This window comes from Myotis lucifugus, unplaced genomic scaffold (assembly GCF_000147115.1).
Source record: "Myotis lucifugus unplaced genomic scaffold, Myoluc2.0 scaffold_139, whole genome shotgun sequence".
NCBI classification, from domain to species: domain Eukaryota; kingdom Metazoa; phylum Chordata; class Mammalia; order Chiroptera; family Vespertilionidae; genus Myotis; species Myotis lucifugus.
Window position 1 is genome coordinate 2,427,330 of NW_005871187.1, and position 11,872 is coordinate 2,439,201.

The window sequence follows — 11,872 nt, forward strand, 5'->3', positions numbered from 1 at the left end:
TCACCTAGTGACATTTCTCAGAAACATCACCCGGCATTAAGTGACGCATGACTGTAGCGGATGTGCTAGAAACAGACCTTTCTCACCCAATGGGGAACTCCCCTCGTGAGCAGTCTTTTCTCACAGGTGCCTCGTTGGCCTAAGCAAGACATTTTCTTCAAGCTGCCTCCTCCTTCACTCTCTCCTTTCTCAGGTGTCAGACCCACATTATAATATCAAAGCTTTCCCAGCTAATCCCTGCCCCTTCACAGGTGTTTCCCACCAGTAAATTTCGTGCACCTCTAATTCCATCGAGGTATCTGCTTCGCAGAAACTGAACTGATGTAATTGGTGCTGGGAATGCCCCAAGAAAGCAGCCTTAGGGCAGAGATTGGATCACTCTCCAGCTGGCAAGGAGAGCCCCAGCTGAGTGGATTGTTGGCCACAGATTGTCTCTGGCACAAGGTGGTGGCTCAAGTGCTGAATATTGCACAGGTAAGGACCTGGGGACGCATTCGAGTGGAGGAAAACTGAAGCATTCCAGCGGAGAAGGCTGACCAATGCAATAATTCAGGCTTTTAAAAGACACAGGAGTGACAGTGCCTGCAAGGACAGCGACTGGTTATTACTAAGTGAATGGAAGCCCTTCAGAGGGATAATGACAAACTGAGGGCAGTTAACAAACAATGAAAGGCGAAGTGTGAGAGCCAGTCTATACTTGTGGTGGTGTAGCCTACAAAGGGATCCTTACATCCCCGCACTGGAAGAGAACACAGCTGAGGAGCGATCCCGGGGCTTGAGAGTTAGAATGCGGAGCAGCAGAGGCAATTAAATGCCCTCTTAAAGTCAGAGCACTGAAATATGGCATGGAGACATCTACACAGAATTTGGGTTCAACAGATCCCAAGCTCTGTGCCCACTCTCCTGCCATCAGCCCAGCCTGCAGAGGGCAACCACTGAAGTTCTCAGAGATGCTGGCGCCTGCCTCTCCCACCATACAGATCCTTCTTCCAGATCCTCCTGGCCAGCACTTCCCTAGCTGTATTATGCTGGATTTAACCATAGTTATCTTCCTGTCAGCCAGGGGAGAAAGTGGGAATAACTCTGAGGGGTACCTATCTTGTGGCAGAGAAGCCTCAGTAGGGCCCCCTCATATGGGGTAAGTGAGGGGTGGTATCACTAAGAACTTCTGTTGGTTCTCCTCTGTAGACCAAGGCTGAAGTTATGAGACGGTCACAGAGCAGGTCTCATTAATAGTGATGGACATGACGAGCCCCCAGATTAAGAGAGACCTGGTAGCAGCAGCACTTACCGGCCAGAAGCCAGGGAGCTACAGTTACCACAACAACCAGCAAGGTTAAAGAGGCAGCCAAGAGAACTTGATTGGGATGACTAATAGAATTGGGGGTTTCTAAGGGCAAAACAGCCAGTCTCCCTTGAAGGGCACTATGTGACTTCTGTAATCCCGAAGAGGTAAGAAAGGAGGAGCAGGAAGCCGATGACTGTGCTATGCTCAGTCAGGCCAATTTTTAGATCTGGAACCGACTGAATGAAGAGATGACCAGGTCCCAGTAAGAAGGACCCTGCAATACCTTCAACAAATGTGTATTATGAAGATTTTTTCATTTCTTGCCTGAAGGAAACTATGGCCATTTCAGTGAATTTACATGGAGGAAACAGGAATAACCAAATACTTAAGGAATATTGGAAACAGGCTCTTAATGCACAGTGATCTTAAGCTACTAGAGCAGTGGTTCTCAACCTTCCCAATGCCGCGACCCTTTAATACAGTTCCTCATGTTGCAGTGACCCCCAACCATAAAATTATTTTCATTGCTACTTCATAACTGTAATTTTGCTACTGTTATGAATCGTAATGTAAATATCTGATATGCAGGATGTATTTTCATTGTTACAAATTGAACATAATTAAAGCATAGTGATTAATCACAAAAACAACATGTAATTATATATGTGTTTTCCGATGGTCTTAGGCGACCCCTGTGAAAGGGTTGTTCGACCCCCAAAGGGGTCTCGACCCACAGGTTGAGAACCGCTGTACTAGAGGATGTGATCTACCAAAACAAGGGAATAACTGAGACAACAACGATATAAAATCTAAGAAACCAGGTCTCTGTGGTGGCCATTAGAATGTATCTTGCAGCCCTCCAATAACAGGAGTAGAACTGACCAAGGACCCTAGCTGCTGTGCTCTGAAATCCAGCCCAGTCCGCACTTCCCATGCATTGGTCCCAGGGATTGACTGTTACCAAGACAGGTTTATTCCTGGGAGACACAGAATTCTTTTGATGGGCCACTTGAAGACTTGCTTAATTTTCATTAGACTACACAGCGGCCTAATACACTTCCATTCAACCATCCGATCCTCGGGGTCAGACTTGCCTTGTGGTCCCATGGATCCCTCAGCCTCTCCTAGCTCCCTCTCCATTTTTGCTCACAGGCAATATGTGAATGGATTAGGGAATAACACCTTTCCTCATTTAACCCCATCTTGGTATCTGGTTCTTAGAGGACCCAGCACCAACACAGGAAAAGGCTAAAAAAAAAGTTCCCAGTATGATGGTAAAGGAACATTCTAAGCACTAAGTCTAGAAAGCAACCAGCCAAGACATATACAGAAGGGATGGCTACAAGAAGATAAAAATGATAGGAAACCTAGTATGTTTGAATGTCATTGCTTACTCTGCACCCTGGCAGAGTAGGAATTAGCAATAAATCATATTAAAACTAAACTGAAAAATCATAATTTTTAATAATAATTAAAACAAAAAGTTGATCAAAGAAAATATATTTATAGAATACTAGATGACAACAGTAAAAATTATATTTACATAGTCATAATAATGTCATTATTAAATATTAGCACAACAAAAAATATAATAATATAGTGGTAAGTACTTTAGTAGGCTGAAAGGGCAGTGTGGGGAGTAGAGAATGGTATAAGAAATAGTATATAGTATGAGGTTAATATATCACATGTTGAACTGAAATATCAAGAATGACAGTGTAAACATGTTGTTTAGAAATATGGAGGTAAATACTAAAAGAAAAAACTAAAAGAATTAAAAGGTGTTAATCTGGGGAGAAGAAATGAAGATGGACCCTGCTAACTGTTTCATAATAACATGCAGATTTTTAAGTTCTGACTAACTTTGGTAAAGTTGAAATTTAAAATAATTATTTAAAATTCAATGAGGTTGAAACAATTTGACAATCATATGGAAAATATATAAAGAGTTCTTAGAAACCAATAAAAGGCAAACACCATATTGTAAACATAGGTAATTCATTTTTAAAAACTAAAAATGTAAGAATATAAAGACATTTCATTTCAGAATTAAGTGAAAGTTCAAAGAAAAAAGATGAGACTACTAGATAGATGGCCAACAGAATTGAACATATATGTCCATGAAAAAACTTGTACATAATGTTCATATCAGCATTACTTATAATAGCTAAAAAGAGTTTATGTACCCAAATGTTTGTCAACTAATGAATGGAAAATAAAACATGGTATACCACATAATGAAATATTATCCAGCAATAAAAAAGAATGAAGTTCTGATACATGCTACAAAATAGGTGACTCTTGAAAACATTATGCTAAACGAAATAAGCCAGTCAAAAGGCCATATGTCATATGATTCCATTAATATAAAATGTCCAGAATAGGCAAATCCACAGAAGCAGAAAATAGCTTAGTGGTTGCCCGAGGCTGGTGAAAGGAGAAACACAGAGTGACTACTTATGGGAATGGCGTTTTTCTAATGGGGTTATAAAAACAGTCTAAAATTGGTGATGACTGCACAACTCTATTAATGTTTTAAAAATCACTGAATTGTATACTTTATAAGGATAAATATGGTGTGTGAATTATATCTTAATAAAGCTGTGGTAAAAAATAAAACCACAGAAAAGTTAAAAATACCCAAAAAAAAGCAATGATAGAAAAAATGTTAAAAGCAATGAGAAATGTAGAGAAGAAGAAAATAGTAAGATTAAAAGAGGAAGAAAAAGAAGAAAAGCAAAAAAACACAATTCAAGCAAAAGTATTTCATGGTTAAATAAATGAGTAATAAATTATAGATCCTCACTCAACGGGTCATACATTGAAGTTTATGCCTTAGATTTGCACACAGTAAGTATAAGGGTTGTATTCCTTTTTCTTTTTTAATGCTATCAATTTCTGGATGTTGATTTGTTTTTTGTGTGTTTTTTTAATATATTTTTATTGATTTCAGAGTGGAAGGGAGAGGGAGAGAGAGAGACACATCAATGATGAGAGAGAATCATTGATTGGCTGCCTCCTGTATGCCCCCTACTGGGGATCGAGCCCACAACCTGGGCATAGGCCCATGATCAGAATTGAACCCAGGACCCTTCAGTCCACAGACTGATGCTCTATCCACCGAGTCAAACCGGCGGTCATATTCCTTTTACTGTGTCATTGCTGTATACAAAATATTTTATTTACATACCGATTACCACAAAAAAATGTTCAAATAGCTCAATAGCTTTTTTTTTAAGGGCTAGGGATTAGATACAGCCGTGGGCAAACTACGGCCCGCGGGCCGAAATCCGGCCCATTTGAAATGAATAAAACTAAAAAAAAAAAAGACCGTACCCTTTTATGTAATGATGTTTACTTTGAATTTATATTAGTTCACACAAACACTCCATCCATGCTTTTGTTCCGGCCCTCCGGTCCAGTTTAAGAACCCATTGTGGCCCTCGAGTCAAAAAGTTTGCCAACCCCTGGATTAGAATAAAAACATATCACAGAATCTATTTCATCAAAAAAGAAAGTAGGGTTGTTTTCTCCTTGGCTTGAGAAAAAAACAAAGAATAGTGGGATTTTTTTTTTTTAATGAACTATTAAAACCACAGGCTTAAGCAAGCAGATACCACATTTCTAAGATAATCTAGTTGATCTACCTCAATGAAAAATATTCCATTGTATTTATTTAGGTTTCTTTCCAAATGTGTGTATTACCTGAAGAGAGTAAGGTTTTCAAGTGGCTTTTTGCCAAATGGATTGGGAAGGCAAAAAATATCATCAAAGACTCAGAGATGCTATCAGAGCATTACAAGAAAGGACTTGGAAGGTGTGCATGGCTAGGAAGCCAAGAGAACCTTGAATCCAAATGAATCATGAGCCAAAAACATCATTTTAAAATGGGAGAGAATGAAATCAGCCGCTTCCATAAAACCATCTCCTCAATTTCCAGTTTATTTTCATGACAAGTTAGAAAGTATCTGTAATTTAATTGGCAAGGTTAGTTTTTTAATAATTTAAGTCATATTTATTAGTCAGATATAAACAAAGGGTAATCTCCTCAAAGCATCTGCTAGAGTATTTCTCCTATGTGGAGCTTTTATTGACACATTTTCTCAGGCAAATCAATTCTTAAATAGTGCACGTAACCTCATCTTTCAGCTTGGGCACCTAAATAAACATCAAATAAACACAAATACTTTTTTAAAAATTTCAGAAAAGAAAAATTTTTAAAAGGAATTTTTTTTAAGCACAGGGTACTGAAGCATTACATTTCAGATGTTTGGAAGTCAGGACTGTTTGTAAGCCTCCTAAGCCTAGCTAATACTAGTACATTCATCTCTTGAGACTATTTTTATTGTTATAAATCAGAAATGTGATAGCAATATTAAAATTTGTATATTATGTCCAAACTTTTGTTAATATAATTTTTAATGTTCCCATTTATGTTTACTATTTTAAGAATTTTCTACTTTTAAAAAAGAATGACCTTTTTTTATATTCTACAATTTCCAGTATACATTTAATTTTAAGGTAAAATTCAAACTTCCTGTTAATGACATATTTTGATATGCTTATTTTTAAAGATGAAAGCAATCAAATAAAAAGAACTTACGAGATAGTTGCTTTAACATATATAACCTGACAATAGATTCAAGTACCCCATAGACAGAAAGGCAAGAAAGATCCAACTAAATTTCAGTCAGCTTTTATTGAAAACCAACTTTATATTAAGCCATCATAAATTAAAACACTCTAGATAATTTTTCAGAAGTAAACAGTGGTGTGCAGTCATGGGCAGATTTGAACAAGTTACAGTAATCATAATTCATTGACATTTATAATTGATGCCAATTGATATTGACAGTGATACTTTAATGACAATTTACTGAACACTTACCAAGTGTTTACAGGCGCAGTACATGATAATCTCATTTGATGCTCTCAGAACCTTACAATGTAGGTGGGACAGTCTTCCCTCTTAACAAATGGAAACTGTGAAACAGGGAGAAATTAAGAAACTTGCCCAGAGCCACATGGAAAGTATGACAAGCTCGAATTCTAATTCAGGCGATCTGACCCCAGGACCTACTGGTATATTATACCACCTCTTGAAATTCAGAATGAATTTTCCTTTGGAACCACATTGTAACTGTAATTAGTTTCACAAGCTAGTCTGTAAAAGCCAAGAAACATGTCTAGACAACAGACCATACACACTTAACTGAACTTTAATGACTAGTGAGCCAATTCAGACACAGAAGAAATTGGTAGCAAAAAAGAGTATTTTATCTCTATATTTAGCAATGGTCATTACTTGAAAAAAAAGAAATTTAAAACATTTTAAAGCCAAAGAATCCCCTTTGCAAGTAAAATGTTACGCAGTACTTCGATTTCTAAAACAGATTAGAGTAGGGCTGTTTTAACTGAATTGGAAAGCAAAGGCCATACTCTCCTTTCTCCATTCCCCAAAATAGAGCCTAAGATACCAAAAATTCAGGGTTTCAAGGGAGACAGACTGAAGAAGATTGGAGTAGCCAGAGAGATTGCCAAAGACCCAGTGGATCTTAAAGCACCTCATGATGTTCTAGTAGACAAGGTAGATAAATGTGACTTGTAAGATAGTACAGTTACTTGCAACAGTAAGCCTGCCCGCCTAATGGAAGGTCTTCAGTGTCAGACGACTTTGTATCTGGTCCCATCTACATTTTTCATCAATAACTTGGATGAAGTCATGAAAGGTATGCCTTTGGAACAAAATGAAAAACACTTGTAAATTATCACCAAACATAATCAAAGAAAGTGCGAGCTGCAAACAGTTCGGGAATATACATTTTAATTTGCTGAATATTTTCCACAGAAATCTGTTCTGGTCAGATCTAGTGTGCAGCAGTAGCCCCCTGAAGGGGTCAAAACCCTCAAGATTTCATCTTCTTCTTAATAACCCGGAAAGCTCACTCACCTTCTTCTTACACAGAGTTAACTTTCCAGCTGTGTGAATCCCTGCCCTCCTTCCCAGGCTGCAGGAATGGATTGCTCACAAGACCACAGGGAATGCCAAAGTAAAAAAAAATAAAATAAAATAAAAACAGAAAGCTAAACTTCAAAAAGCCAGAGTGAACTGCAAATTAAATGGTTTAGAAGCAGATACTAAAACCAGTGTAAGGCGCCAAAAAGAATACAAAAACCAGGGAAACAGGCATAACTGATCCATGGATACAAAGAGCTCTGGGTCAAATGTTCTTTTGTTTTGCTTATATAAACTGCCCAGAGTGAAAATAGACACCATTCTGCCCTGGCCTGTGTGGTTCAGTTGGTTGGCGCATCCTCCAGTACACCTGAAGGTGGTGGGTTCGATTCCGGGTCAGGGCACATACCCAGGTTGTGGGTTCCATCCCAAGCAGGAGGCAGCTGATCAATGTTTCTCCCTCATATCTCTGTCTCCCTTCCTCTCTCTAAAATCAATTTTTAAAAATAGACACCATTCTCTCCAACGTAGGGTGGAATCAGCATTTTCCTAGTTTTCCCAATGGGGAGTTGTAAGAAGTTCCAGGCTATTCTTGAAGTGAATGCATATTTATATGATCTCTTTCAACCCCCCAATCACTATTGTAAATGTACTAACTACTTAGCTGAGTTAGTGCCCAAAGCCATCCAATGCTTTTCCATTCTGCAATTTAGTTCCCCATCTCAAATTAACAGAGTGCAGGGTAAGGGCAGGGTTTCAGCTGGCTGGGTGAAGCCAAGGAGGTGGTGAAAGACGGGGCAAATAACCATGGAAGAGAGAAATTACAGTGGGAATATCGTAGCATTAGTGAAATTCCACAAAGATGAAAGACCTAATCTCCGGTTGTTGCTGTCTTTGTTGTTGTTTTTGTTTGTTTGTTTGTTTGTTTTAATATATTTTATTGATTTTTTACAGAGAGGAAGGGAGGGGGATAGAGAGTTAGAAACATCAATGGGAAAGAAACATCGACCAGCTGCCTCCTGCACGCCCCCCAGTGGGGATGTGCCTGCAACCAAGGTACATGCTCTTGACCGGAATCGAACCTGGGACCCTTGAGTCTGCAGGCTGATGCTCTATCCACTGAGACAAACTGGTTAGGGCTGTTGTTTTTTATGGGAAGCTGTTGTTTTTTATGGGAAAGCAATGCTACATGTTGGAAGGAGAGATAAACAGTATCTCCCTTGTTGCTCAGTAACAATAGGTCTGTGCTTTGTACTATGAGTAATACCCACATAACAGTGTTTTTTGAGAGAACTAAGTGATAATCCATGGAAAATATTTAGAATAATGCCTAGCAAACACAGTACATGCTCAAAAATATTAGCTATTGTTTTATTATTATACTAATGGCCTGGTGAACGGATTCGTGCACATTGAAAGGAAATTAATTAGAAGAAAGATTCGTGCGATAATTACGTTAATGCAAAAAAGTACAAGTCAAAATAGTATATATAATATAGTATTATAAAATTAAAACACGCATTCGATTGGCGCCAGCGAGAGCTTTATATGTAATGGGCATGCACGAGTCAACATTTATTTTTAAATTGCCAGTGCGCATCATATGTACCGGCTGGTCGGTCAGACGGACGATCAGACAGATGTACGGTCAGTCACTTAGCCTTTTATATCTATGTAGTTTATCATCATTATGATTATGCTCCCTGGCACCTCTCTATCCTCTTCAACAGCCTCTAAATCTTCAGTCTCTGGCCAGCTACTGCGATTCAGAGAGATCATGCACCATGAAGCGGGAGTGTTTCAGCCCAGGTCTGGGATAAGGACAAGGCTAGGTCTAGGACAGTGATGGTGAACCTTTTGAGCTCGGCGTGTCAGCATTTTGAAAAACCCTAACTTAACTCTGGTGCCGTGTCACATATAGAAATTTTTTGATATTTGCAACCATAGTAAAACAAAGACTTATATTTTTGATATTTATTTTATATATTTAAATGCCATTTAACAAAGAAAAATCAACCAAAAAAATGAGTTCGCGTGTCACCTCTGACACACGTGTCATAGGTTCGCCATCACTGGTCTAGGACGTATATGAATGCCAACTTAAAAACTGATTTCAACTGCCTAAGGTGTGTCATCTATGAGTTGCCCTGTCTGGACCACATGAGTGGTGATGCTTTCTGTAAGCCTAGGCTCTAGGGAGTTTGTCTAGATTGGAGAGCAGAGTAAGAGCAAGTAATGATCTAAGATGCTCATTAAACTAGTATCTAAGTAATGGTTAGCACAAAAAGAGCACTAGGAAAGTAGAGTGATGAAATCTTTACACGTTTGCAACTAGATAAGTATGGATATACTTTGTTTTAAACTTGAATAGGGACTATACAACTCACACCCTGACCACCAGCTCTGTTTTGAATGATTCCAATTTAGGGGATCACTTTCATTCCCAGCCAGAGTCTGAAAATATCCTTTGGTAAGTGACCATTGCTCAGGATTCAAGGCCCATGTGGGTTGGGAAGCTGATGGACAGGGAGGTTGTAGGAGAGTTTATAAGAGTCACAGATACTGGCAGCATTCACATGTAAATGAAACGCAGTGTGGGTTTCCAGGCAGGAAAGACTAAAGAGCTAAAGGGCAACATATGAGGAAACCAATCAGTTCTCATAATCCAATCCCATGGCCTTTAGCAGAAAGTGTCCACCAACAAAGACAACCTCTCCCAGACCAAATTGGGTTTAAGGAGCAGCTGGACCAGGATTTGCAGTATATTCTAGTCTTTTTTTCTTTTGTATCATATGTTTTTACAAATAATGGGTTCATCATCACATATCTTTCACTTAGCTGCTCTTTTTTACCTAACAATATCAAGAAGCTCTTTCTATATCATTAAACAGTGCTTTATCAAATGTTTTATTCATTCAACAAATATTGACTGAGCACACACTATGTGTCAAGTGTTGTCTTAGGCCCTAAGGATATGACAGATTAGGTTCCCAGTCTCACAGAGATCTCAATCTGGTGGGGGAGAAAATAAGTAAATACTAAAGAGAAAATAAAAATGCCAGGGCTGACAAGTGCTATGTAAAGGATAGAAACAAGGTGATGTGATTGTATCTGAGACTACTTTCCATTGGATAGTCAGAGAAGGCTTCACTGAAGAGGTCTTATTGAGATCTTATGACAACAGCCATCTATGGAAACATTAGGGTGAGAGGATTCCAGAAAAATAGAAAGCTAGGGCAAAGGCCTAAGGCAGAAACAAGCTCAGCCCATGTGAGAAACAGTGAGAAGATATAGTGGGGAAGGGAGATGAGGTTGCAGAGATTAGGAAGGCCTGGGTCTCTACTAGAGAAGAGAAGCGTGTGTAGTTATGTTCCAAATGTGAAGGGAAGCCATTGGAGATTATTGCCTATAAAAGTATATGTGTGTGTATCAGTTTTAGTAAGGTATAATTTATATACAATAAAATTTCCCCAATTTTAAGTCTATAATTTCTTTTTTTTTAATTAAATTTTTATTGTTCAGATTACATTTGTTCCTCTTCCCCCCCCCCATAACTCCCCTCCTTCCAGTTCCCGCCCCACCCTCCGCCCTCACTCCCCACCCACTGTCCTCATCCATAGGTGCACGATTTTTGTCCAGTCTCTTCCCGAATCTCCCATTCCCCTTTCCCCCCCCAAGAATAGTCAGTCCATTCCCTTTCTATGTCCCTGATTCATTATAATCACCAGTTCATTCTGTACATCAGATTATTTATTCACTTGATTCTTAGATTCACTTGTTGATAGATGCATGTTTGTTGTTCACAATTTGTATCTTTACCTTTTTCTTCTTCCTCTTCTTAAAGGATACCTTTCAGTATTTCGTATAATACTGGTTTAGTGGTGATGAACTCCTTTAGCTTTTCCTTGTCTGTGAAGCTCTTTATCTGACCTTCAATTCTGAATGATAGCTTTGCTGGATAAAGTAGTCTTGGTTGTAGGTTCTTGGTATTCAGCACTTTGAATATTTCTTGCCATTCCCTTCTGGCCTGCAAAGTTTCTGTTGAGAAATCAGCTGACAGTCGTATGGGTATTCCCTTGTAGGTAATTGAGTCTCTTTCTCTTGCTGCTTTTAAGATTCTCTCTTTGTCTTTTGCTTTTGGCATTTTAATTATGATATGTCTTGGTGTGGTCCTCTTTGGATTCCTTTTGTTTGGGGTTCTCTGCGCTTCTTGGACCTGTAAGTCCATTTCTTTCACCAGGTGGGGGAAGTTCTCTGCCATTATTTCTTCAAATAGGTTTTCAATATCTTGCTGTCTCTCATCTTCTGGCACTCCTATTATTCTGATGTTTGTACGCTTGTAGCTGTCCCAAAGGCTCCTTACACTATCTTCACACTTTCGGATTCTTTTTTCATTTTGCTTTTCCAGTTGGGTGTTTTTTGCTTCTTCGGTTTGATTCTTGTGCTCCTCTGGTCTGCTATTGGGTATAATATTCTTTATTTCAGTCCGTGTATGCTTACTTTCTAATTTCTTTATCGTAGCATCGAGGGTCTCATTAGTTTTCGTGACGCTCTGCTCAAGTTTATAGCAAGCCCTCAAAATTGCGATTCTTAGCTCCATATCCCTCCATTTCTGTCATGTTTTTTTG

The 11,872-nt window shown here is 38.8% G+C and overlaps 1 protein-coding gene across 1 annotated transcript in view; it reads left to right on the forward strand.

The window, feature by feature from the left end:
* Positions 1 to 339: 339 nt before the first annotated feature.
* Positions 340 to 11,872, forward strand: part of CUNH11orf70 (chromosome unknown C11orf70 homolog) — a 58,681-nt gene continuing 47,148 nt past the window's right edge. Inside the window, exon 1 of the mRNA XM_006094679.3 lies at positions 340 to 474. Within this exon, the coding sequence (XP_006094741.1) occupies positions 340 to 474 (135 nt within the window). The remainder of the gene's footprint in view (positions 475 to 11,872) is intronic.